Genomic DNA, 24280 nt, shown 5'->3' on the forward strand with positions numbered 1-24280 from the left:
GGTCAAGTTCTCCTTTTCCTCTTTGCTCTGTAATTTTGGAAGCTGGTGGGTTGCTGGCTCAGAGACTGTTCTTCAGCACCCGGAGCCCAGTCAGAGTTCAGTCAGAATAGCAGCATAGGAAACGGCCTTGGAAATACGATGCTGTTTGGCCTCCAATACAGTGAAATCAGGATGTGTCATCATCTTAAATTTCCTTTTTATTGTTAATAGAAATATCTACAGAGAGGGAAACAAAAATAAGTGGATATACAGTAAAAATGAGGGAAATACCTTGGATTTAACCTGTACAAGAGGAAGAGAACTGGGATTTGAGCATTGTCCCAGGAAGACTGATGTAGTAGTTACCAGGCTACAATGAAATATTTACAAGGATTACTTAATTCTGCACACTTGAGCTAAAAAGAAGCCTGAAATGCAGCACTCTGATGCTTATCTTGCCAAAAGCACCATGCTATATTGATCTGTCTCAAATGGGTGCCAGGGCATAAATCTTATCAGATGTTTCATAGTTTGACCTAGTCATATTTACCATGCTGTGTGTGGGCTGTATCGTGTTCCTGGAACCAGAGCTGACTTGTCAAGTGAAATGTCTGCCTGATGTTTCCTGTCAGAATAAAATGTTGCTGCCGGTATCTTGGAGGCAGAGATGTGGCTGTAGAAGTTCTGTGTCTTCTTGGAGTGGGGAATGGTCGCTGCCTGTCTTAGTGGCAGAGCAGCTGGCTAGAATTGTGGAATCACAGGGCAGGAAGGGACCTCAAAGATCATCAAGTCCCACATCCCTGCCATGGGCAGGGACACCTCTCACCAGGCCGGGCTGCTCAAGGCCCCATCCAACCTGGGGATGTGGGCCTGTGCCAGGGCCTCACCGCCCTTGTAGTGAAGAATTTCTTCCTAATATCCAATCTAAATCTACCCCCTTCCAATTAAAAACCATTCCCCCTCCTCCAATCACTCCAGACCCCTCTAAACAGTCCCTCCCCTGCTTTCCTGTAGCCCCTTCAGGTACTGGAAGGCCTCTGTAAGATCTCCCCAGGCTGAACAGCCCCAACCCCAAGTTTGATATCGCCACTTACCGAACTTGTTTACAGCTCTCATGCCGGTGGTGTGGTTCTGATAGCTGCAAGGCTATCTCAGTAAAGCTGATGGGAGTTTGAAGTTCATGGTATTTCCCTTTTGCAGTGGGAACTTCCTAGAGCTAGACTTCCGAGCTGTTCCTCTTCTCCATGTCGCACATTTTCCCCCTCCCCACTTCTCAAGTCACTTCCTAATCTTGAGCTGCATCTATTTTTCTAACTGTAGATTGTTTTGCCTTCCTCTGCTCTCCTGGCTGCTTTCCTTTTATCACACAGAATAAATTTTAACCCCACCCCTGAAGCAAGCCCACAGGCCAAACTTGTAGGCTTTGCATTTGCCCGAGCTGCTTTTTTCCACAAGGCTCTTTTGTTAGCAAGAGTTGTGGGTTAGCTTCAGTCACTGCTAAGCTTGCTGGAAAATGGGAGGCAGACAGTCCTTGCTTTCTCACATTACCAACCAAATCCCTTTCCCTTTCCCTGGGGGTCTGCTATACCCTGTGGAAAAACTGCATTTCAGCCATCAAAAACTTGCACCAGACCCACACTGCAGAATTATTTGTTCATGCTTAAGAGACATATATATTTGTTCAGGGGCTGTAAATGAATTTTTCACGCCTGTCAAAATCTTCACGACAGTGTGGAGGGGGAATACAAGTTGTGTTAATTCTGCCTGCAACACTTTGGTGCAGCCTGTCCTTGCCCACTGCTGCTGAGGAGTAAATGCGGTTTGATCTATTACTATTTGTGGTTGCTGGGTACTGATGTGTAAATCTGTCTTGACGTGCTGGCAAACATAAGAGAAAGCAGTGTTTCGTTTACCTTGTGTATTAGTTGTCATATAATGAATTACATCGTAAGCCTTGCTCCCAGAGCTCACCACCCCATGGTATCTTATCAGCCAGAACAGTTTATGAGCAATCAGAAATCAGTCTCTGCCAGCCACAGGAGATGGATGTTTTCCGGTGATCAACATGATGGCTTAAAGTGTGGAGGACACTGATTTTATTTATCCTCCAATTCTAGGGTATGGATACTTAGTACACAAAGATTGAGTAGACAGAGGCCTTCTGTGGTTTTGCTCCTTAAAGTGGGTTTAGAGAAGCAAAGAGCGAGCAGTACATGAGGAAAGGATGCTGCACAGAACTTCTCTGCAAGGAAAGCTGCTTACCTACTTGCAGAATTTCCGGGCTCTCTCCTGCAGAATGGTTTAGAAACCAGGATGCTGGTTAAGTTATAAACAGAAGTGAAGTGAAAAGATATCTTTGTGTGGCACTTGTTCAGCTCAGAGCTCTGAGAGCAAGCTGAATCGAAGCTCTTCAGCAAAGAGTGGTTGGACCATTGGGGAAGATGGTTCTCTGGACGTGGCATGACTTAAAGTGGCAGCTGGGCGGCTTCATCTGGTTTACTCTGTTTCTCAATCTACTTACAGTTGGGGGAAAAAAAATCATTATTTCTTTTAAGGCAACAGTATTTCAAGTGAATTTGCTGGCTGTGGGATGTGGAGACAGGCTGCCAGCTCTAATAGCCTTGGATGCACAGATACTTGGAAGACTTCAAAGGGATTTTTTTATTCTTGGTGATCTTTGAGGTGGAGGGTAAATGATGTTCATGACTGGCACTTTTGCAAGGACAAGAGATCTTCAGGTGCTTTCTCTGTCAGGAAGTTGTAAAAAATATTGGTAAGACACCCAACCTGAGCCTCACCTGCTGCATTAGGCCTATTTTGAATAAATACTTTCTGTATTTGTTAATGGACTTCTGTGTTTGGGGCTGGGTACGAAAGCAGAGATCCAAGGCTTCTTCAAGTATCCAAACACACCTCAGACTCAAACTGGCCTTTATTTAGTGAGTGTTGTTGGCAAGAATAACTCACTTAGGAGTGCATGACTCGTGGCCATGTAGCTTAAAATGTGTTTAATGTTGCTGTGAATATTGCACATTTAAATGTGGGTTCTCCTGCTGGATTAAAAGCACCATAATTTCGCTTGGGAGGAATGCAGGCATGGCTCTTGCTTTTTACTTGATGTTGTTGAACTCTTGTGACAGGATGCCCAGCTTTTATTTAAACACCTCGTGTGGTCGGGAACAAAACACAAGTGAACTCACAGATGATTTTTATTGTGGTTCCAGTACAGGCTGGAGCATCTTCCCATGTGTCTGCAATGGGGAGGTGTAATTCTGCAGTGTTTTTTCTGTATAGTAAGTCCTTTTAGTAATCCTCTTCACAAGCAACCACTGCTGTTCAAAGGCCTGCATGCTGCACAAGTTTAGAGCAAGGCTTTAATATTAAACCTTACCTTTATAATGAAACCCCAACTATTAACAGTGCAGACGGTACAAGTTCTGTTGGGTGGTAATTCACCTGTATCATCTGTAGCATCTGCAAGTTTGAGGGTACAGACCTGTCACTCTGATGTTTGGGAAACCTGATACTGACTTGAAGCAGAGGGATTCTCTGGAGGGGATGTTTCTTGCTTGTTGTAAGCAACAGATGACTTCCTTTAAGAGCAGTGCTGCTGTTGTGTTAAAGCCAGGCTTTAATGGAATCAGGAGTTCACATTAAATTAATATGTTTTACATGGAGCCCATCAAGTAACATTTAATTTGCTTCAATAAGAAGTCAGGGCATCTGGGATCATAATGGTCTGTGCTTGGGAAAATCTGGGAGAATCCCTATATTACAGCATCTTAAAAATGCTGACTTAAACAAGCGGTAGCATTTGTGAATAAGCTTAATTGCTTAATGCAACCTCGTATCTAATTTAGTGCTAAACTAAGACTGGATAGGAAAATGATCTCTTGAGCAAGGGTTCTGAAAGCAGAGACAATAGTGCACCGCTGCTTTTTTTTCTTAGCAAAACAAGGCTTCATAGAGGTGTTATAAAAATGAAATTCATCTTGCATGGTCCAGCTCTTCTAAGCTTATGAAAAGATGTGGGTGGCTATTTGTATGTGCAATCCCAACCTGCCTTCTTGTCTCAGGAATGGTTTAAGGAGATGGGGAGATGTGGGTGGGTCGCTCACTCAGTTAAGAAACACCACTGCAAAACGGCAGAGACTTTAGGATCATGAAGGCTTCTCTACATCTGTCCCAAAGGTCTTGAACGTGATGCTTTCTTACCCCAGCCTACCCCAGCGGGTTTCTCTCTAGCAGCACGCCCTGCCCAAACGGCTGTCTCAGCAGATGACGTGATCAGGCTCCGGATCCTTTTGTGTGGGAACGTAAGGCTGTACATCTGATGGGCCGTTAAGTCAATTGGAATGAAATCGGTGTGTAATAACCTGAGTTATAAACTGTAATGTTGATAGTTATTATCTAGGTGTTGGAGAAGGGGATTAGTGGGCATGTTACTACAGACCCAGAGTGAGAGGCGGCGTGTAATGACCGTGAGTAATGCCAAGTGATTAAATCGGTGAGGCTTGTGCATGTGAAGTGTTAAATCTCATGCCAGCGCCGGTGAGCGGTGCAGTACACGTTGCCATTCGGAGTCCCTGTAAACAACACATGGGCGTTGGAAAGATCCCAACACACAAAAGAACAAGCAGTGCAGCCGCCAAGGGATGGGAGCACAAGGACGTGTCTCTAACCTGTGACGGCGGAGTACAAAGCCTCCCGGGCAGCACCAGGGCTGTAATTACATGATCCTGCCGTAGCACGGGTGGTTTTTGCAAGTCTTCTTGCAGGTGTGGAACATCAGAGAAGGCATCTTGGGTGCTTCATATCCAAGGGATGAGCAAGGCTGGGTGCGTCTTCTGCCTAAAATGGAATAGTGGTGTCTTGGCGTGCACCAAGAAACCATCACACTGTTTCCTGAAGCAGCACTGACAGTTCATCTGTTCAGTATGGTTTTGGGAATCAGGAGCTGTTCATATTTGCTTGAGCATTGCATAATCGTTGTTCAAACTAACACTTCAGTTTCCTGTTGTGGACTTAAAGCTCAAGAGCTATTAGGTTTCCCTTTTACTACCACTTTTCTCCCCATACACTGTGATGGGAAGACACTCCAGAAGTCATGAAACAGTGAAAAGCTTCAGAGTTGGTACCCAAGAGAGTGGCCCCGGAGAAACTTAGACCACTGTAAATGTTTTCTGTTGTTCTGTTTGTGGGGTGTGGTTTTTCTCTCTGCATGACTTGGTATAAAACTATCAGGGAGAAGGGTCTTGTCTTCCTCAAGAGTTTTTTCTTATGGAAAAAATGTATGGTCATTAAATGTTACTGGAGGAATATTTGCTTCCTTGAGGCAGGGCTATTTTTAATGCAAGAAACAGTGCAGTTGATATCATCAGGCATCATTAACAATCAACTGGTCTACTTGTGCCTTTCTGCCTCGAGCAAAACCCTATTTAGAACAGTAGGTTTCCATCTGGTGGATTTTTATATGTTCTTTGTCTAAATACTACCATGCTCATGTCTAAAAAACATGGGGTCTTAAAAGAAAATGACTGAACAGGTTTTGGAAAGGCAAACTTCTCTGGTTTCTGTTCTAAAGAGGATTGTGAATCTGCTCCAGTATTCCCAAACTTGATGAAGAAAGGAAGATGTTCCTGGATATGGGTATTCTGGGAGCAGGCAAGTGGTTTGAAGCTTGTGCTGTCATCTCAGTTTAATTTCATTAATATTAAGGCTTGAAAACTTCGAGAAGCTTTTAAGGGACATTATCCAGATCTTGAGATGTCTCCATCAGCTTGCTTTGGTGTAGGAGAAGATGTTAGTATCCATGAACTGATAGCTCCTCTCCCAATTTCAAAGGAAAGGCAGAAGTTTTTGGTGTGACTCAGCTTTACAAGAACACCGCTTTAAGCAATGTTAATCCTAGCTGACTGTTCACATGTTTTGTTTGTCTAATATCCTTGTAATGTAGCTCTTCCCGTTAAAGAAAGCCAGCATCCTTTGTTCTCCTCTAAGCTATGTAAGACATGACTGCAGAAGCAGTTTGGGGCCTGAAGCTGCAGTGACTGAATGCTGCTGGAATGCGATGCGTCACATCTGGTGAAAGGGGAATAGATCCACAGCTCCTAAAATTCGGATTAGACCTTTATTTGGGGGGTGGGTAGGTGGTGGTTGGAAGTAAAACAGCTTTGGAAGGTGAGAAGGAAGGGAAAAAAGAAAAAAACCTTGCTTAGGTTTGAAATTCATATTGGTGATTTTATTTTTAATAAATAACTGAAAATATAATAACAAACCCAGAAGTTTGATAAATGTCAATTGCAACGTTTGCCTTTCTGGGTCAGAAAAGAGATTTTTGGATACAGCTGGAAATCATAGCAATAGATGTGTCTGAGCCAAGAATTCAATGTATTTGAGACGAGTTGGAGCGGCTGGGTAGTTAATACCCTGCTGCAAATATGTGAAGGCTGCTGGGTTTTTAGTTTACAGTGTGTATAGCCGTTTCCCTTTCAGGTATTGCAGTCCTCCTCATTCCTGCTGCTGCTTCTCCTGTGGTTATCCAGCTGAGGAGCTACCTGTCCACTCTGCTTTATGCTGGGAGGTGATGAATTCGGGGGGTGTTCCAGTGTTCCTTGAGACAAAGGGAGCATCAGGCTTTGGTCCCTGTCATTGATGTTGTAGGCTGCACGTGCAAGCGTGAAGCAGAAAGCATCTGCAGCCTGCTGGGATTGAGACATGGGAAAGGCAGAGTCTCCTGCTTTCAGATGGTAACTGAAGAGGAAAAATATTGATTAGTAGAATTTACAGGGAGTGTAGTTTAGAGTGTGTTGAATATTAAAGATGTGGGAAGCATAGTTAGCATCTTCTCAGTGGCATGCTGAGTTCTTGCTGCTGCGTGGGTAGTGGTACAGCTGCCAAGGTCCCTTTTAAAGTCCTCTGTGCTACAGCAAGCACAGGATGATCATATGAACAAGAAATCTTTCTGTTGTCTCACTTCCCTGGAAGCTGAAATGAAGAATTAATCCTCTGCTCCACTGGCACACTCTACCTTCACATCCGTCTCCTTTCTTTCTTCTCTACAAATCATCTAAGGTTTAAGTGTGGGGAGAAAGGAAGATTGGTGCTCTTAGCTGTTAAATGAGGTTAATCAGCTTGGTGTAGCGGGTGGGAGAAATGCTCCCTGAGGTTAAGAGTGTGATATTAATGGTTAGCAGGACTTGTTATCGATCTGGTGTAAACTTCCTTCCATTAGGCATGACCGCCTCGGTTAAACATTACCTGCTTACTTCATTGCTCTGTAACGAAGAGGAACACAGAAACTCTGGGCAGGGGGTTGTTTATAAAAGAAGGCATTCTTTCCCAGCTTGTGAAGACCCCATCTTGAGTCTGATGGCAGAGAATTAGGGCTGTAAAATCACTGTTCTGCAGAATGCACTTTAACTGGCACAGAGGAAAGAAATGGAAGCGCTGGAATGTCTGCAGGATGAGGAAGGTTAGTCTGAGGTGCATAACTCTGGCAGCCACCCAGAACGGCTGAACTGCTGGGGAAGGAGAGCTAATCCTTTTTGTTAGCTCTTGGCATAGTCAGTAAAAACATGCAGCTAGGTTTTCCAAAAACACATCCCCCCCCCTTTTTTTTTTCTTTCAGAACACACTGTGGAGATGCAAATAATGCAGCAGGATAACCTGGATGTAGCCAGTATTCCTTGTTTCTGTAGTTAAAACCTTGAGAAGCAGCAGATCAGTTTTTGCAACGTCTGCTCGCCTCCCATCCATAAATGACAGCCTGCTGGCAGAAGGGCCAGGAGGAATGATTACAGCCATGCAAGGCTCCTCCTGTAGCAGAAGGAGACCATCTTACAGATTGCAAATTTAATTGACTGCTTTAATGAATTTCACCTTCTTGACTCTTAATATTACGATCTGGAAAGCGGGGCTTCTATTTTTATAGCAGCGCACGTGTAATTAGTAGTCAGAAAGCAAACAGGATATGGAAATGAGAACTAAAACATTTGATGACAAATGCAAATTTCAGCCTAAATATTTTTGCTCTGTTTGGCAGTGAATTGTTGCTGGTAAAAAGGATGCACAGCAAGTCTTCCCTTGTAAATCCAGCTTTGGCTGTGCCATGGAGATCTCACATGCTGTTGGGTTGAATGTTCCTGCACCATGAGAGCAGGAAAGAGAGGATGTAGCCATCATGTCATCAGCACTGTGCTGGTTGGAGCTGCTGCTACCTGTGGTGGTTTGACCCTGGCTGGTGACCAGACACCCACCAAAGCCATTCCATCGCTCCCCTTTTCAACTGGACAGCGGAGAAAATAGATACTGAGAGGCTCAGGAGTCGAGATAAGGACAGGGAGAGATCATTCCACAGTCAGTGTCACTAGCTGCAGGTGGGGTCTCTGCTCCCCATCCTCTCTGATGGGCTGCGGGGGACACCCACTCCACCATGGGCTTCTCCACGGGCTGCCTGGGCATCTTTCTCTGGGGTGCCTGGGGCACCTCCTCCCACCCTTCTTCCCTGGCCTTTCTCACATCTTCTCATTCCCTTCTCCGGGGGCAAAAAGCAGCTGCTTGTGGTTTTTTTTCCCCCTCTTAAAAGTGATTATCAAAGGTGCTGTGACCATTGCTGATAGGCTTGGCCTTGGTCAACGATTCTGGCCTTGTTTACTCTGGCCAGTTGGTGTTTACTTTTCAGGCCTACAGAAAGCTTCTAGCTGCCTCTTACAGAGCCACCCCTACAGCCCCTTCTACTCCAGCAGAACCCAGCCACATAAAACCACAACACTGCCATGGGAAGATGTAACCCATTGAGGTGCCTACAGCGCCTGCAAACAGCAGTCCCACCACGTCTGCCTGCGCCCTGCTTGCTGAAACAGCCCTGGCTCCTGCTTCAGACGGGATTAAATTCTCTCTTGGAATGCAAGGATGCATCCAGCAGCTGGGTGATTATGTATCCATCAAATTGGCTGCCTCAGTGGGAATATCCTGCAATGTAGCCATCCTGCAATGTAGCCATCACCGGATTTCCTTGTGGGTTTGAAAACAGGATGAAACAATGTGTTTTGGCAGATTTCACCAGGCGTTTCCAAGACTGCTTTGATCCAATAGATTTCGGGGCACTTCAGCACTTTGTCTAGAAATTAGCATGCTGGTACTCAGATTACATCTGCAGGATTGGTTTTAATCATGTGCTAGCCAAAACTGCTTTTCCAGGGGTGTAATTCCTGTTGTCACAGTAGGCTGGGCAAGTCTCATGTGGCTCCACTGCCCATTCAAAGAGTGGCACGTGTTTTACTTTCTCCCTTCCCCAAACTCAAACCACGTTCAGAGCATCACCTCCTCAAGAAGCTTTTGAGTCAACTGGGGTTTTGCCCTTTAAAGTGTTTCAGTGCTTAAAAAGAGGAACTGCTGGATGTTTTTACACTTAATCCCTAATGAATTCAAACATAGTCATGCTTGTAGCTTGAGGTTTAATTATATAGTTTGTAACCATAATTCCTTTTCTACCCCTCTGGTACTGCAGTAGCAGTGAGTGTATACACCCTGTATTCAGGGATGCTTGTCTGAGTACTCTGCTTGCAACTGTAGTGCTGGTAAATGACTGAAATGGGTCGATTCTGGAGGATTTTGATGTAGAAGGCACACAAAAGCATGAATTGATTGGCCCAAACAGATAGATGCTGCTCGTTCGGATAACTTACCTTCAACCTTTTTTGTACTGAAAATTTCCCACCTTATTTGCAACCAAATGGTGTGCAGGAAGAGTACTGCTGCCAATGAAAGCAGATTTAGCTCTTTTACAGACTTAATGTTACTGGTTTGAGGGTGTACAAGTGAGGGGGACCATCTGCTTTACATTTCAAGTAACTGTCATCCTACAGCTATCAGAAGACTTGTGATTTTTGAGGGGGGGAGGGAAGAAACTACAACTTTCCCCCATAATTAACACTTTGCCTGCATGTCTTGTCTTTCAGATGGGAAGAGGAACTGACAAGAAGATTGAGTCTGGAATCTATGGTAGAAACCTTGCGAGAGGTAAGCTCTGAGTAGCTGGTACTGGAAGGCGTGGGGTTTCACCGCGCCTTTTATTATGCTAGTAATGACTTGAATTTGTTTAATTAACAAACTTTCCTCTAGCTAAGGCAGCTGATTGCATTACAGTATGCTGGAGGAGAGGGTTAATGCTTGGAAACTGAAGCAGGAAGGTGCTGAAGTTTCTGACAGAGTGAAATGCCAGGGTGATGACATGCCTTATCAGCCCTGCTCTGGTTAAGTGCGGAAGCCCGTGTTGTCCTATTACCTCTTAGTTCTTTGGTGCTTTCTCTTACAGGAGGCACAGGAAGCAGAAGCTCTCCAGGAGGAGTTAAATGAAAAGATTGAGAGACTGAAAGCAGAACTTGTGGTCTTTAAGGGTCTGATGAGTGATGTAAGTACACCGGCGAGCAGAGTGCAAGCTCCCACTGCCTTTGTGAAGTGTGTGCGTCATGCAAACGGCTTCATTCATGAAAAGGTTATGGTCTTAGTGAGTGCTGCTTTGTAGTTAGCATTATGGCTGCCTTTATGATCTAATGCATCAGACAGATCACCCTTCCCCCCTGCTTCCTGTCTGGTCTGTGTAGAGATGCATTAACTTGCTGCTTAGCCCATAACCCGGACTCTTCCCTCCTTTCCCCAGTCTCCACAGCTGGCAGTGCCGGCGTTCGGATCTGCAGCAGTGGGCACACTCACTGGAGAGCTCACAGGTTAGGGTAGAGGATATGTCACTGTGCAGCACCATGTGCCACTAACAAGGGGTCTGTGCTCTGAGTTACTCAAAGTAATGCTCACAAAGGAAAGCGCTGTACGTGCTGCCCAGCTCCAGTTATAAAAGCTCTGGAGAGATGAGCCCAGTGTCGGTGGTTCAGGTGTCTGGCTTTATTGCCAGTGCTGCTTTGACTTAAATTTTAAAAAAACCCAAAGAAAACCTTGTTTTCTCAGGAACTTCCACGTGTCTCATTTGATACTGACTTTCCTTCAAAGCTGGGGGAATTTTTAGACTGGCTGGGTAATCTTTTCTTTTCCATTTGGATATGTTGAGAGCATGTACTAATGTAGTTGGAAAGACAGCAGCCAGGTGAACGTGAAGGTGCCTGTCTCCTAAGGCTGAAGTAGTGCTGATGCCAGTTGTCTCCTGAATATTGTCCTGTTGATGCTTATTTGTTCTGTAATCTTGTGTAGTGCCGCTTCCTTTTGTCTTGAGCTAAACTTGCAGAACCCGCTCCCTGGTGTCAGATCCATTCTCTCAGGGCCACTGGATCTGTTTGTGTGAAATGCAGCAATTAGCTGTCTCTCATTTTTGGGTGTTTAATCGAGAACAGGCACGCTTGGGTAGCAGCAGTGTGAGAGAGAGAAACCTGTTAGGGCTGCGTCACCGCGACGGCGTTATGGCTGAGGAGGAAACGTGGTGTGTACAAAAAGGGTGGTGGTGAATGCAAACATCCTCCGCAGCTTGAAGGAAAGCGTGCTGTGGGCTTTGCAAGCCTGAAGGGAGAGGAGAGCCTGAGGAAAGCAGTGAGAAGGCTTGGTTTGAATTCCACTGGGTAAATATTTAGAGCAGAGCAATGTAAAATGTTGGCGTGTGGCTCTCGCTTTCCTGCAGATAAGAATCACCTACTCAGTTGATAAGATCGTGTTTAGACTCAGTGTTCAGAGATTTCTCTTTCTCAACGTGTTTGGAAAATAAAAGTCTCTAACTTGAACCAAAAGTGGTTGACAGGGGCTGGGGAAGAGCTCTATCTAATGATTAAAAACACCCAAAGGGCAAAAAAACCCCAAGCCCCAAGCTAAAAACAAAGCTTCCTTCTTGGAAAGGGGATTTGCTGTTGAGGGATAATACTCTGCAAAGAGGTTTTCTGCTTTTCTGGTCAAAGTGGAAGCATTGCCTAGCTGTTCAAGTGGTACTTTCTGACACAGTAAGTCTCGTCTAGGCTGGAAAATATGCTTTTTGTGGAGTGGGGTTTCATAAGGAGCCAGCTGTACTGTCTGAGTGGGAGTATCTCCTACTAATTATGTTTATAATCGCTGCCCAGAATGAAGCAAGACAACATCTTTTTTTCATGTAGAGTTTTTCATAAGCCAGATGCTAGATTAATGCCAACAAGGAATATTTTCTGTGTTAAAAGCTTTTGTGGATCTCTCTAGATCCAGTCTTGATTTTTATGTTTCCATGGTATGTATGAAGTTGCTGAGTAGCCTGGATTCTGCTTTAAAAGCAACTTCTCCTTGCAGGCACAGTTCTTCTGTCTGAAAGAGGGGGGAGGTGTTGCATACTCACCAGGTTTTAGATTTCATTCTGTTCTGCACATGCTCTACAGGGGTTTTCTCCTTTTTTTTTTTTAAGCTTTATTGACCCATAAAAGTTCACTGCAGCCACATCTAGGGATTGTTTTGGGGTGGGTGTAGGGTTTTTTTGGTGGCAAATTGCCCTGAGTTGAGTATTCATACAGTTAATGAATGTTAATTGTTAGCTGTCTAGTCTACTTAGATGGTGGGTGTGCTGCCTTTCCCAGAGAACAAGGTGTAATGTTGTTTAAGAATGGTATGCCCTGGGGTTAGAGAGATACTGTGGGGTATCTCTTCTTTCCTGAACTGTATAATAATAGAAGATAATCACTGCTGTCCTTCCTGCAGCCCATGACAGACCTGGACACAAAGATTCAAGAAAAGGCCATGAAGGTGGACATGGACATCTGTCGACGAATCGATATCACAGCCAAGCTGTGTGATGTAGCGCAGCAGCGCAACTCTGAAGACGTTTCCAAGATATTCCAGGTGATTAGGCCATGAATTTTCCATAGGGCAGGACAAGAAGTGAGGGGCTGAGAGGGAGAAGTGTTGAGGAGTGTGGTGTCCAGGGTCATTTGCCTTTTCTTGAACATTTCTCTCTGTAGACCTATTTTCTTCTTTCTCGGTCTTGAAGTGTAGCTCTCTTCTGCAGAAGCTGCTGTAGTCCTACCAGCATGTAACTTAGAGAGTTTAAAAGAAGTCTCAGGATGACCTTTAAGATACACTGTTAGCCTGATGCTAGCCTGCAATGAATGCAGGGGGGAAAAAAGCTCTACAGGGTCTAGGTTTGTATGAATGGCTCCCTCACACTTGTTCCCTCCACGAGCGAGAGGTTTTCAGCTTGTAGAACTGTCATCTGAATGTTCTTATTTCTGGCTCCAGCTCCATGGCCAGAAATAAGGCTTCTGTGGTGGGGAGCTATGACTGCTCTGAGTCCAGAAACACCCGTTGTGTCCCCCACACAACTGCAGTGTCGCTGTGATGATTAACCCAGCTTCCTTCTACTTAGCTCTGAACGTGTCGTGCTCAGTCTTTCAGTGAACCTGATGCTTTTCTGTGTAGTGATGCTGTGTAGTTAGCTAAATGTTGTACAAAAACACTGTCAACGATCCTTGTGGTCTCTACTGGTGGTGCTTTCTAGCTATAGTGAAGTTGCCTAATTGTTTGATGGTTGGGTTTTTCTCTTGTGTATCCCAAAAGGCTCAAATCTCCTTATTGGAAACAATTCTTTCTCTAGCCTGTTGAGCCATTGCATTGTGCTAGCAGTTATTTCTTTCTTTGAGTAGAATTGCCCTATCTTCCTGCTCAAAGGTAACTGCAAAGCACACTTCTGGTCAGGCATGCAGTGGTTAAAATGATCATCACAAGAACGATACCAATGAGGAATGGCTTATACACCAAGTAGAGGAAAAACAGCAGTAGGTTGGGAGTGGACTGTGTGTTTGTGACTCTGTGGCACCATCTTTTTATGTTCACAGTCCTCAGGTGAAGAAGTGATCCTCTGTGCCCTTGGCAGGGGATCCCCTGAGCTCTCTGCACAGCTGTGAACTTCATTTCTTTGTTGTGTGGGCTTTTTCATGGTCCTTCTTCTGTCAACCTCAGGACTAGCAGTCTGCCTCTACTTGATGGGGTGGGATGACCCTGAAATAAAGAAAGACTATCTGGAAAGGCTTCCAATCTACTCTTTCGTGGTGGCTCAATGCTGGGAGCAACAGCCTGTGGTGGTGGCAGGAGAGGGAGAGTTCTGTCATTGCCCTCAAGCCTGCTGCCTGGGCACTCCTGCCAGCTTATGCTTTGACCCTGTATCATTCTAACCTCTGCATGTTCTCTGGTAGAGCGTAGACTGGTGTCAGTGAGCAGATGAACATCTGTGGAGCGCTGGCAGCCTGCAGCTTGCTTTGCTCTTCGCTGCTCTGAACTGCTTCCTTGTGCTCTGTGTTCACCACCCATTAACAGATGCAATCCCTGAACTGCCTGGGAACTGATGAACAGTTACATTCACTCAAACCTAACTCCTCTCCTCTATTTTCCCTCCCCTCAACTGAGCCTTCTAGTTACTGCTCTTCTCTCCAATTAAGGTGGCTTCCAAGAAGAAAGAACGCAAGCTTGCCTCTGATGATGACCTGTCTGAACAGGATGGAGACAATGGCAGGTTCTCTGACGATGAGGTCAGCTGTTCTTTGAACATCACAGATGAAATGAAGCGTATGTTTAATCAGCTGTGAGTATCATGGACCACGTAGGGAAAGCTTTCTCTGAAATGCAGGCTTAGGCCCAGAATGCCTGAGCTGCCAGCATGGTGCATCCTTGAAAGTCTTCAGGGAGTTCAGTAAAACTCGTTTTTGTTCCTCCCCTAAGTAGGGGGGGATACAGAGATTATAAACAATAGAAAGGTGTTGGTTTACTACACATGTTGTTATAACAGTAGCAAAAGAGAAACACACAGCAACCAAAACAACAAAGTACAAAACTCAAGTCAATTCTGTAGGTGTGGCTAAATAGTAGATTTCTAGAATCACAGACTGGTCTGGGTTGGAAGAGACCCCAAGGGTCACAGAACTCCAACCCCCTGCCACAGGCAGGGCCACCAACCTCCAGGCCTGGAGCTACACAAGGTTGCCCAGGGCCCCATCCAATCTGGCCTTGAACACCCTCAGGAACAGGGTACCCACCACCCCTCTGGGCAGCCTGTTCCAGCCCCTCACCACTCTCTCTGTAAAAAAGTTCCCCCTAATATCTGACTGAAACCTTTCCTAGAGTTTTGGAAAGAACCTCACTGCTGCTGGGGCTGGATAGAATTTGGCACCATCCCTTAAAGCTCAGTTTGAAATGGGTACAAACTTCTCTAGTATTTTTGCATGGTTTTTGCTATGGACAGATGGCAGTGGTGGATCTGTCTGGAAGATCAGTTCTAGCCATGGACAACAGTTTATAGATTCCAGAAATGCCAGTGATGTAGGACTGGCTGCAAAGTCTCTTCTCCCAAACTGGAAGAATTTAAATTTCTTTTGCCTAAAGCCTTACCCAAATCAGAGAGTTAGGAAGCTTGTAGCAGCTGAAAAGACTCTCTGCACCTTAGTGGTACCCAAAGCAGCTTGAGAACGTGCATGGTAATTTGCCCTGCTGTTCTCATCCTCCTATTCTGAAGCCAGTGAAGATGGCCACAGCCTGGTGAGAGTTTTGAGGGTCTCCACCAATTTGTTTTGGCAGGGAAAAGCCCCAGCAAGCACTGTAGGTCTGACTTCCCTAGTGTGAGCACAGCTGTCCTCTGCCAACTCCTGCAATGACTGCAGGGGGAAGAATTCCCAGTGCTTTCCCACACAGCAGCAGGCAGTATTTAATGTGTAGGAGGACACGAGAAGTTGTCCAAGAAGAAGCACTACCTCCCTTTCTGTTGTCAGCTGGTGCCAAAAGTTCTGTTCTCACTTCTTTCCACCAGAGTTTCACATACAGGACTCCTGTTGTAGGTGTCCTGAGACCCTTATTAATACTCAGTGTAGTACATGCAGAGTTTTGACTTCTCCCCTGCTAGAATTAGGTGTGACAGCAAGGGAGCACATGGGTGTTTTAGAAAAGTGAGAGACTAATGTTTAGCTGCCAGGTTGGTGATGCCTTTACTTCTCAGGTTTGCATCTAAACCTGTCCTGTGATACCCAGTTTATATTGGTGCTGCTGTTGCAGTTCTCATCTCTTGGTCCTGTTACATGTGGCACAAAGCGCTGTGAGAATCCTCAAGCATTCAAACTGGGATGACCTAGACCAGCAGGCAGGACTGGACTGGGAGCCATTGTGCTCTCTGCTGAGGACAGCTCTTGCAAAAAGAATCTGATTTGAAGAAATTAAATTGCAAAAAGCATGATTATGTATGTCCAAGTTTATTATTATTATTTTAATTACTTTTTAAAGTCATGGTGAGGCTAAACACATAGCCTGTCTCTTTGGCCAAGCTCTTCAGCCTCCTAAAGACAGTGCTGGATGCTGTTTCTGGGCTGAGATGTTATCTGTCTAAAAGGAAGTGAGCTAAAATAGCAAAAATGCCTCAGTCTGAAATTAGCAGGCTGCTTCTGGGAGCAATCTCAGATCTTTGTCAGGCCTCCTTAACAAGGACAAGAAGCAGCTACTAGTGTTTAGCTCTGCTGCTGTTCAAACCAAAAGGGAGACTCAGTCAGTGCCTTCTGAAACTTTCCTTTATTGCATAACTGACTGTCCTAAAGGGGCCTGGCCAAGTAACAGTGTGAAAGGCTGCTCTGCCACTCTTTGTCCTTGGGCTAAAGTAGCTGTAGTAGTGTCTGTGGTGTTCAAGTCAGCAGTGAGTATTTATGCTTACCTGGACATCGTTTTGGGGTTCAGGCTTGGTCATTGGGGTGCCTTTTCAAGACTGAAAGCCATGAAAATAGTGTGTTTAACCTCTGCAGGGAATATCCTGGCTGAAAGTCAACGTGAAATCAGCAGGGAGTCTTCTAGTGGCTGTTTCTTGTAAAAATTCCTCAAACTGTCTTTAGGCTGGGTTTTCCCATGTAGAAAGAATTAGTTTAAAACATTTTTTTTTTTGTGGTTTTGGAAACGGGGGAAACGAATGTGCAGCACCACCTGGAGGACAGAGCTGGGACTGTGTGCTTGAGCCAGCAACGCTAACAGGGATCTTTCTATTCTGCGGTGGGGTGGCAGAGAGCCCAGGAGTGAGGGACTTGGACAGTGGGAAAGGCTGCTTGTAAAAACTGGGAGGATTTTCAGCTGCTGCATTGTCTCCTTCATTCAGTTCTCATAGCCCTTTTTTTCTAGCAGATGAATTGAAGTGAGGGGCTGGGGCTGGAGTAGTTCTCACTAATGCTTTTCCTGTTAACAGTCGTGAGACGTTCGATTTCGATGACGACTGCGATAGTTTAACGTGGGAGGAGAATGAGGAAACGTTGCTGCTTTGGGAAGACTTCACAAACTGCAATCCTTCAATTGACCTCCAAGGAGAGGTGGGTTTATTTCAGTTGTTATTTTCCTCAAACTGTATCCCTCAGCTGCTCCTTGAGCCACTTGAGCCTTTGGATATTTGACTGGTGATCTAGTTTGCCACACAAACTTGCTTTGATTTATTATTTTTTTTAAATCCTCTTAGTGCTCTCACTGGTTGTTTTTCAGTCTGTGCAGTCAGTTTATTTGCCAGACTTCATTTCTTCTGCTCCTTCAAGCTGAGCTGCTCTTTAAAATCTCCAAGTGAGTGTCTCAAGATCCAGTGGGCCTAGCTCTTAGAGGAGCATCGTGCAGTCTGTCAGCTGAAACAGTTGTTTATCTAAAGCCTGGCATCTTCCACCCAGCATCTCACTTTCTCTGTAGATTATCACTCAAGCTTTAATTGTCAGAAAAATAAACTCAGTGTTAAAGTACAGCCAGCCCATCACAAACCAAGAGGCTGTGGTTGCAGGATGCAGGGTGTGAGCCCCTGGGGATCTTCAAACCCCTGAGTCTTGTGCTTCCAGCTTTCTAATCAATAGGAATCTCGTGGCATTGGTGGATAATAAACAGCTTCCTTTTAATCCTTAAGATCCCACACAAGGCAAGCTGATGGCTGCGTGCTGCCTCATTCAGTCACTCCTGAGCCTTTCTAAACAAGCCTAAAGAGAGACTGAGCTGGCAAGGTCTGGCTTTGTGCAGGTAGTCTTAAATGTGATGCTATTATTCCCTTACTGAGTAGCGTGACAGCAGTAGGTAAGTCAAATAATCCTGCCACCTTCCCTCATCGCTGCCATGTAAAGATGCTGAGGCAGCAGTCTCCTGCACATTGTCTTGTGTTGGCTGCTGGGGTGTGTTAATTTTACATCTTCCCATTTGTGCATCATCTGGCGTCCTCTGAAACTGGGGAGATTACTCAGAAGTGCTGGGACTGCAGGAAGCAGAGTACTTAGCTACACATCATCTTTTGAGCGGGGAGAGTGGCAGAGTGATAATGTGCAGCCATGTGCTGGAATTAGTGACAGCTTCATTTGCATATACCCATGTGTGCATGTATAAGCACAGCTATCAGAGGAAGATTGCCCAACTCAGACCTTCCGTGCGAAAACTCTAAAGGTTTTTAAGAAGCTTAAATCCTTCTAAATGAAAATTATACAAGGAAAGGGTAGATTTGTCTTGTAGATGGAGATTCAGAATAAAGACTGCTCTGTCTGTGCCTGGTCTTTAACACAGTGCTTTACATGCCTGAATCTGCCTTCCACTGGCTTTATTCCTTTCAAGTTCTTACGCTGTGCCCTAGCCACCTTCTTTGGCGACCCCTCCTCCTTAAAGCGCTTCTGCATATAAAAGGATCAGTGAAATGATTCTTGTAACTCAAGGCTGGATAGCCTGATGTGGTTACTGGGTATGAGCCCAGTAAAGCTGCTACGGATGTGGCCGAAGGATGGGAACACAATTAATGCTCATCAATGCAGTTGCATTGAATTGATGCTAATTTTATTTTTTAATGGGGGAAAAAAGAGGTAAGTAGTAACATGAAGGAAAAAATGATGGCATTGTTAAACTGGAAAGTGGTTGATTTAGTCTCTTTGAGAGCATGAAGTAGTGCAGTATGTTTTCTAGCCACAAAATGCTGTCAATCCAAAGCAGCGATGATGTAGGAGCTGTTGTCTGGTGGGATGTTTCCTTTGGGACACCACGTGTTCTTGCATGTGGTAGTTTCATTGGGAGTGTGCTTGGAGTGAGCTGGCTTCATCTAGCAGCAAAGTAAGGAATTTCAGTAGGAAACACTGGTGTGCAGAGTGTATGTGTGAGGTCAGGGAGAGGGAATGGACTGGTGAGCAGTTGTGTAATGGGAAAATGAGGATTCCAGCACAGAGCTGTGAGTAGTGGTGTGGTCAGTGCAAGGAAGATCTGAGTCATGGCTGGAGAGGGATGACAGTCTGTCTTGAGTGTGATCAGAGCGTGAAGGGCTCAGGAAAATCCATGGGATGGTTCTTTGGCATGTGCCAGGTGTCTGTGTGTACAAAGCCACGGTCATAGTGCTGTGTGTTTTCTGCTAACACCAGCTTTAAGGAGCAGAATAGTGCTTGTCTGTAAAAATGCATTAAAAAACCCTTTGTGTGGAAGAGAACCTGCATCTCTGAGAGGTTAATGAGGAAATCTTCAGTCTGCTACCGAATTCCTTGTTAGTTCCTTGCTAATTCTGTGTGCCCTCCTTTTCCCTGCAGGAAGAAAACCTGGGAAACTTGATCCACGAAACAGAGTCTTTCTTCAAAACGAGAGATAAGGAATACCAAGAGACAATAGGGCAGATAGAGGTAAGGAGCTTCCTCGTGACAATGAGCCTGGAGTTGAGTCAGGGGAAGGTTTGGTTGGATATTAGAAACAATTCCTTTCCTGAAAGGATTGTCAGATACTGGCACAGGCTGACCAGGGAGGTGGTTGAGTCACCATCTCCAGAGGGGTTTAAAAAAAGAGATGTTGTGTTTGGTGACATGGTCTAGTGTTGGACCTAGTAGGACTGGGTAGATGGTTGGACTGGATCTTGAAGGTCTTTTCCAACCATAACCATTCTATGATTCTGTGATTAATTACTGCATGTTGATGAAGGAGGTGCCAAGCAGCAGAAAAAAACCCCAAAAACCAAAACAAAACTTGAGGACTCTTTAAAGCCAGTGTTGAGCTCTGATCTAAAATACATTTCATCAGCTGGTGAATGGCAGTAAACAACACTGAGGTTAAATGTGCATTGTTGGGGCGTTTTGGCTTGGCTCTGAGCAGCTTTAGCATCCCCACCAGTATGTAAAATTGAGCAAAGCTGGGAGAGGGTGCTAGCAACTCCCCTCAGGCTGATCCTTTTCTCTTATTTCTTACAGCTGGAATTGGCCACAGCCAAGAGTGACATGAATCGCCACCTTCATGAATATATGGAAATGTGTAGTATGAAAAGGGGCCTGGATGTACAAATGGAAACCTGTCGCAGGCTTATCAAAGGCTCAGCTGACAGGTAATAAGATATTACCATTCTGCCTGAGGTGCTTCAAGAATTTATTTTGCTCTTGTTTCCTGCCAGGTTGTTTTAAAGGCAATGGTATCATTTTTTGTCCTGAAGCTTTGTCCTTTAGATAATCCTGTTTTGTTCAGGGTCAAGTATCAGACTGAAAAGGAAGCCTGTAACAGTGGGTAGGTTCCTGCGTGCAGTAACGGCTTCTAAGGATCCAACACCTCTTGACAGAAACCAGGGATCTCAAACATGGGCAGAGGCTTAAGATTAATGTCATTGACCTTAAACAAAAGCCTAAATTAAGTCTTGTCTGTCGACTTACAGGAGGAACTTGGGGTTTAATCTTCTCCTGTGTTTAAGCACCTGTAGTATGAGGGGTTTTTCGTCTCTCTTGCTTGCCTGCTGTACGTGTCCTGGCTTAAAAGAACAAGTAGATAAACTGAGTTTTCATGACTGTATGCATTGTGGGTGATGAGAGAGGATCTGTAGGATGTTCACTGGATTTAGTTTCCATGTCCCCATCCAGAAACCTGGGACAGCCTTTGTATTTGCACAGGAGATGGCAGAGGTAGGGTGGCAGCACACTTGAGTTTCTCACTGATGGTTACTGTGAGCCCAAAGTTTAGTGTTAATAAAAGGTATTTTAAATTTTGGGAAGTGAAAGTGACCATTTTCTTTAAAGCTTCCTCTTTTTTTTACTATTTTGTCTAAACCTTTCTCAATTTCTCTGCAGAAACTCTCCTTCTCCCAGCTCTGTAGCCAGCAGCGACTCAGGAAACACAGACGAAATTCAGGATGAATTGGACAGAGAGACGGACGTGGAGCCCATGGTCAGCTGATACGTAGTTGGAGCATTCCAGTGAAAGGGAAGAGACAAGAAAAAATTAAAAAACCAATATACTGCTGGGGGGAGAAAATAAAAAGACTTGTAAGCCCTCACACAGGGTTCCTAAGGACTCATTCCTACACGCATCCCCACCCCACCCAAGGATTGGTGCTGTAAATTTCTATTGTTACACAAATCACATCATAAATGCAGAGTCCTGTAAGAAAAACATGGTGTTTTAATTGTGCCTTTGCCCCAAGCTGAGCCACTTTGAGCTCCAGTGGAATATTAATAGCAGGTGTTTTTATAAAAAAGAAAAAAAAATAGTATTTAAAAAAAAAATAGTAAATCTGGCAGCAGCAGAGAATGGTGCTGCAAAGGCTCTGGGTACTTCAATAAGCTCATGGTTTTATTCAACTGCTGCACTGATTGGCAAAAGGAAAGCTGGCAAAATGAGAAGCAAACCAGAGACAATTATGGTACGATTACCAATGTCTGGCACAAAATTTGAACTCTTCAAAAATAACAGCAGGTTCAGAGGCAGCATTTAGGATTGAGTGGTTACACAACATTAAAAGGAATTTCTTCATTCCATCTTTTTGGGTGAAGGAGCCTTTGAGATTTGTACAAGCTTTCTGCTCGACTCCAGAATCTGAAGCAGCAAGTCTCAGCTCGGTGGCAAAGCAGGTGGATGAAGGGGTGTTCAAGGGGGTGGGACTATCACTGATAAACTACTATGCAAAAAAACCAAAAGAAAAAAAAAAAGCTCGCCTTATTTATATAGAATGTTTGGTCCCTGCTGGGCTACAGTTATCTCTTGGGGAAAGGAAAGCTAAAAACCACATTTGCACATGTTAGTTATCTGTAGAGCTTCTTTTGAGGAGGAACTGTGGTTGGATTGAGGGGAATCAGCCTTCCTGTTTCCCTGTTGGTTTATGTTTTCTCTTTTTTCAGGATTTTGTTGTTTTTAAACCATAGTGTTTGCAGATTTTACTTTGCTGACAGGGAGATAACTCCATTTTATGCTGCTTTCATGATGTTTGGAGTGGGAAACGGTGGAAGCATCAGGATAAACTGATGGTGTGTGGTGGTAGAGATGGAGGTTTGGGACGTGACATCAGGGGGAATTCCAGTCCACTGCTCTTCAGAACGTTGGAAAATACCATAATCCTTCTTAGGGCATAGGAAAAGTAATCCCAAACTGCTGCTGCCCTGGAATTAGGGAAGAACAGCCATGTGCTTTCTCTGTGAGAAAGGGAGGAGAGCTAGGCTTTGTCAGTCTTTCTGTGTTTTTACACAGGGGAAAGCAGCATCAATAGTTGGGATCACTTGGTGGCATTTGAGGAAACTCTGGCATCATCAAGCTGTTCATGGTTATTAATGGGAATTGTAGCACCTCAGCCAGGTAAAAACAGGGTATAAACCTCAGCCAATAATCTTTTTGTTTGCTTTTTAGACCAAGATTGAAACTGTAGTGAATACTGCCTAAAGGTCACGGTGTAGGTAACTAGCAGTTGCAAGACTTGGAGCAAATACCAAATGTATTTTGTTTGCCTGCCAGGAAGCTTAGAAACTGCTGTGCAGGAGCAGTGCTAGGACTGCACAGGGAAATAGGTGATTTAAGCACCCTCTCAGTGTTACATAAAGCTAAGCTGGCCAATCTTTTTAGCTTCCTGAGTGTTGTTTCCAAGCCCCTCTCATGTATTGATCTCAAATCATCGGGGCTGTGCTGTAAGCATACAGCCACTATAGATGGGTGTTGCTTTCTTCCAAAAAGAGCACAAGCACCTCAGCAGATGCAGAAATGCCTCTTGGTCTTGCACAGCTTTGGAAGGGAGCAGGACCTCAGAGGGTGTCTGCTCACACTGTAGCTGTGGGTACAGTCATGTCTTTTCTCAAATTGAGTTCCCTGTGCTGGTTCCTGGAGTTTTCATCACTGTTCAGAGCAGTCTCCTGCTTGGATGTGATGAATCAAATGGGCTCCTTGTGGTTTGCAGATTGAGGAGGAGTACAGGGATGATCCACCTGGATCCTCACCGCTGAGGCCACACTCCACCATCGATAGCTTCTGTCCAGGAAAACAGACCCAAGGATATTCTTGTGGTTTCCTTACTGATTGCAATACTCAGTGCAGTTATTCATAAGAGTAGCTAGCAACTCCTTGGTTCTGGTGGTGTGGGTCGGGGGGGCTTTTTCAAAGCCTCTTTCATCGTGTAAATGTAGATAACTTCTCTCTGGAAAAGAGACTTGATTCCAAAGTGCTCTCTCCTATTATTCCTTAGGTGGCCAAAGTGGTAAATGCCATTAGGCTGCGAGGTGGGGGGGTGGGGGTAAGAGATGGGCTATTTTTTTGAGGGGGCTGGGACTGCATGTTTTGAATAAAGTACTCTTAAGGTTTTTTCAAGCCTGTATGAACTTCAGCTGCTAATAACATAGTTTCTCACGAGGCTGAGAAACCATCTGCCAAAGCTGAATGTCTGCAATGCTTTAGTGACAGTGGTGGAGGCGTTGTGAAGCCATCTCCTTGCACAGTCAATCGGCCTCATTGGAGGCTCCTGTTCAGCTCTCCTCAGTTATGGAATGCTCTTTGGTACTGGAGAAACTGAGCAATTTAAACAGCCACCCGGCTTAGCTGCTGTTTTGGGTTGGATTTTATCATTTCCTTTAAAAACTCAGCCTCCTAATAGGGAAAAGGCTGAGTGGGGTGGGATTTTGTTTTAAGCTATAACTGGCTCGTTGAGAGTAGGAAAGAATAAAACAGTGAGAACTGGGTGAGGGAGCAGAAATGGAGATGTGGAAACAAGCTAGCTGTGACCTGCTGTTGATCCTACAGCAGGAATAGTGAGGAGCCTCTGCAATGGGCCGGCTGGTGTTGGTAAGTGTAAGGGGTGTGGGTCTGTAGTAGAGGGTATAGAAAACAATGTGCACGATGGTGACGTGTGTGGCGGTGAATGACCGTGGTTGTTGGTGTCTATTTCTTATAACCATATATAATCTGTTTTTAAAGAAGAAAAGGTGTTTTCATACATGGGAGAGGGGGTTTATTTTCATTTAGGCTGCATAGGACGGGGGCAGATCAGCCTCTCAGGAGATGGGAGGGTTGGTCCTTGCTACTTTCCCCAGGAGGTCTTTGGTTTCGTTTCAAGCGATGCTGCTGCTTTAGCTGACAGCGGTCCTGTTCTCTGTGGTATAACCACTCTGTGGAAACCAGA

The 24280-nt window shown here is 44.9% G+C and overlaps 1 protein-coding gene across 1 annotated transcript in view; it reads left to right on the forward strand.

The window, feature by feature from the left end:
- Positions 1-21630, forward strand: part of IFFO2 (intermediate filament family orphan 2) — a gene marked incomplete at its 5' end in the record, with an annotated part of 37293 nt that extends 15663 nt beyond the window's left edge. The window contains 8 exons of the mRNA XM_084274455.1: positions 9942-10002; positions 10298-10393; positions 12637-12777; positions 14370-14512; positions 17138-17258; positions 19467-19556; positions 20115-20245; positions 20976-21630. Of these exons, the coding sequence (XP_084130581.1) occupies positions 9942-10002; positions 10298-10393; positions 12637-12777; positions 14370-14512; positions 17138-17258; positions 19467-19556; positions 20115-20245; positions 20976-21081 (889 nt within the window). The 3' untranslated portion in view covers positions 21082-21630. The remainder of the gene's footprint in view (positions 1-9941; positions 10003-10297; positions 10394-12636; positions 12778-14369; positions 14513-17137; positions 17259-19466; positions 19557-20114; positions 20246-20975) is intronic.
- Between the last annotated feature and the right edge of the window lie 2650 nt (positions 21631-24280).

Source organism: Gallinula chloropus (genome assembly GCF_964237585.1).
Source record: "Gallinula chloropus genome assembly, chromosome: 23".
Classification (NCBI taxonomy): Eukaryota; Metazoa; Chordata; class Aves; order Gruiformes; family Rallidae; genus Gallinula; species Gallinula chloropus.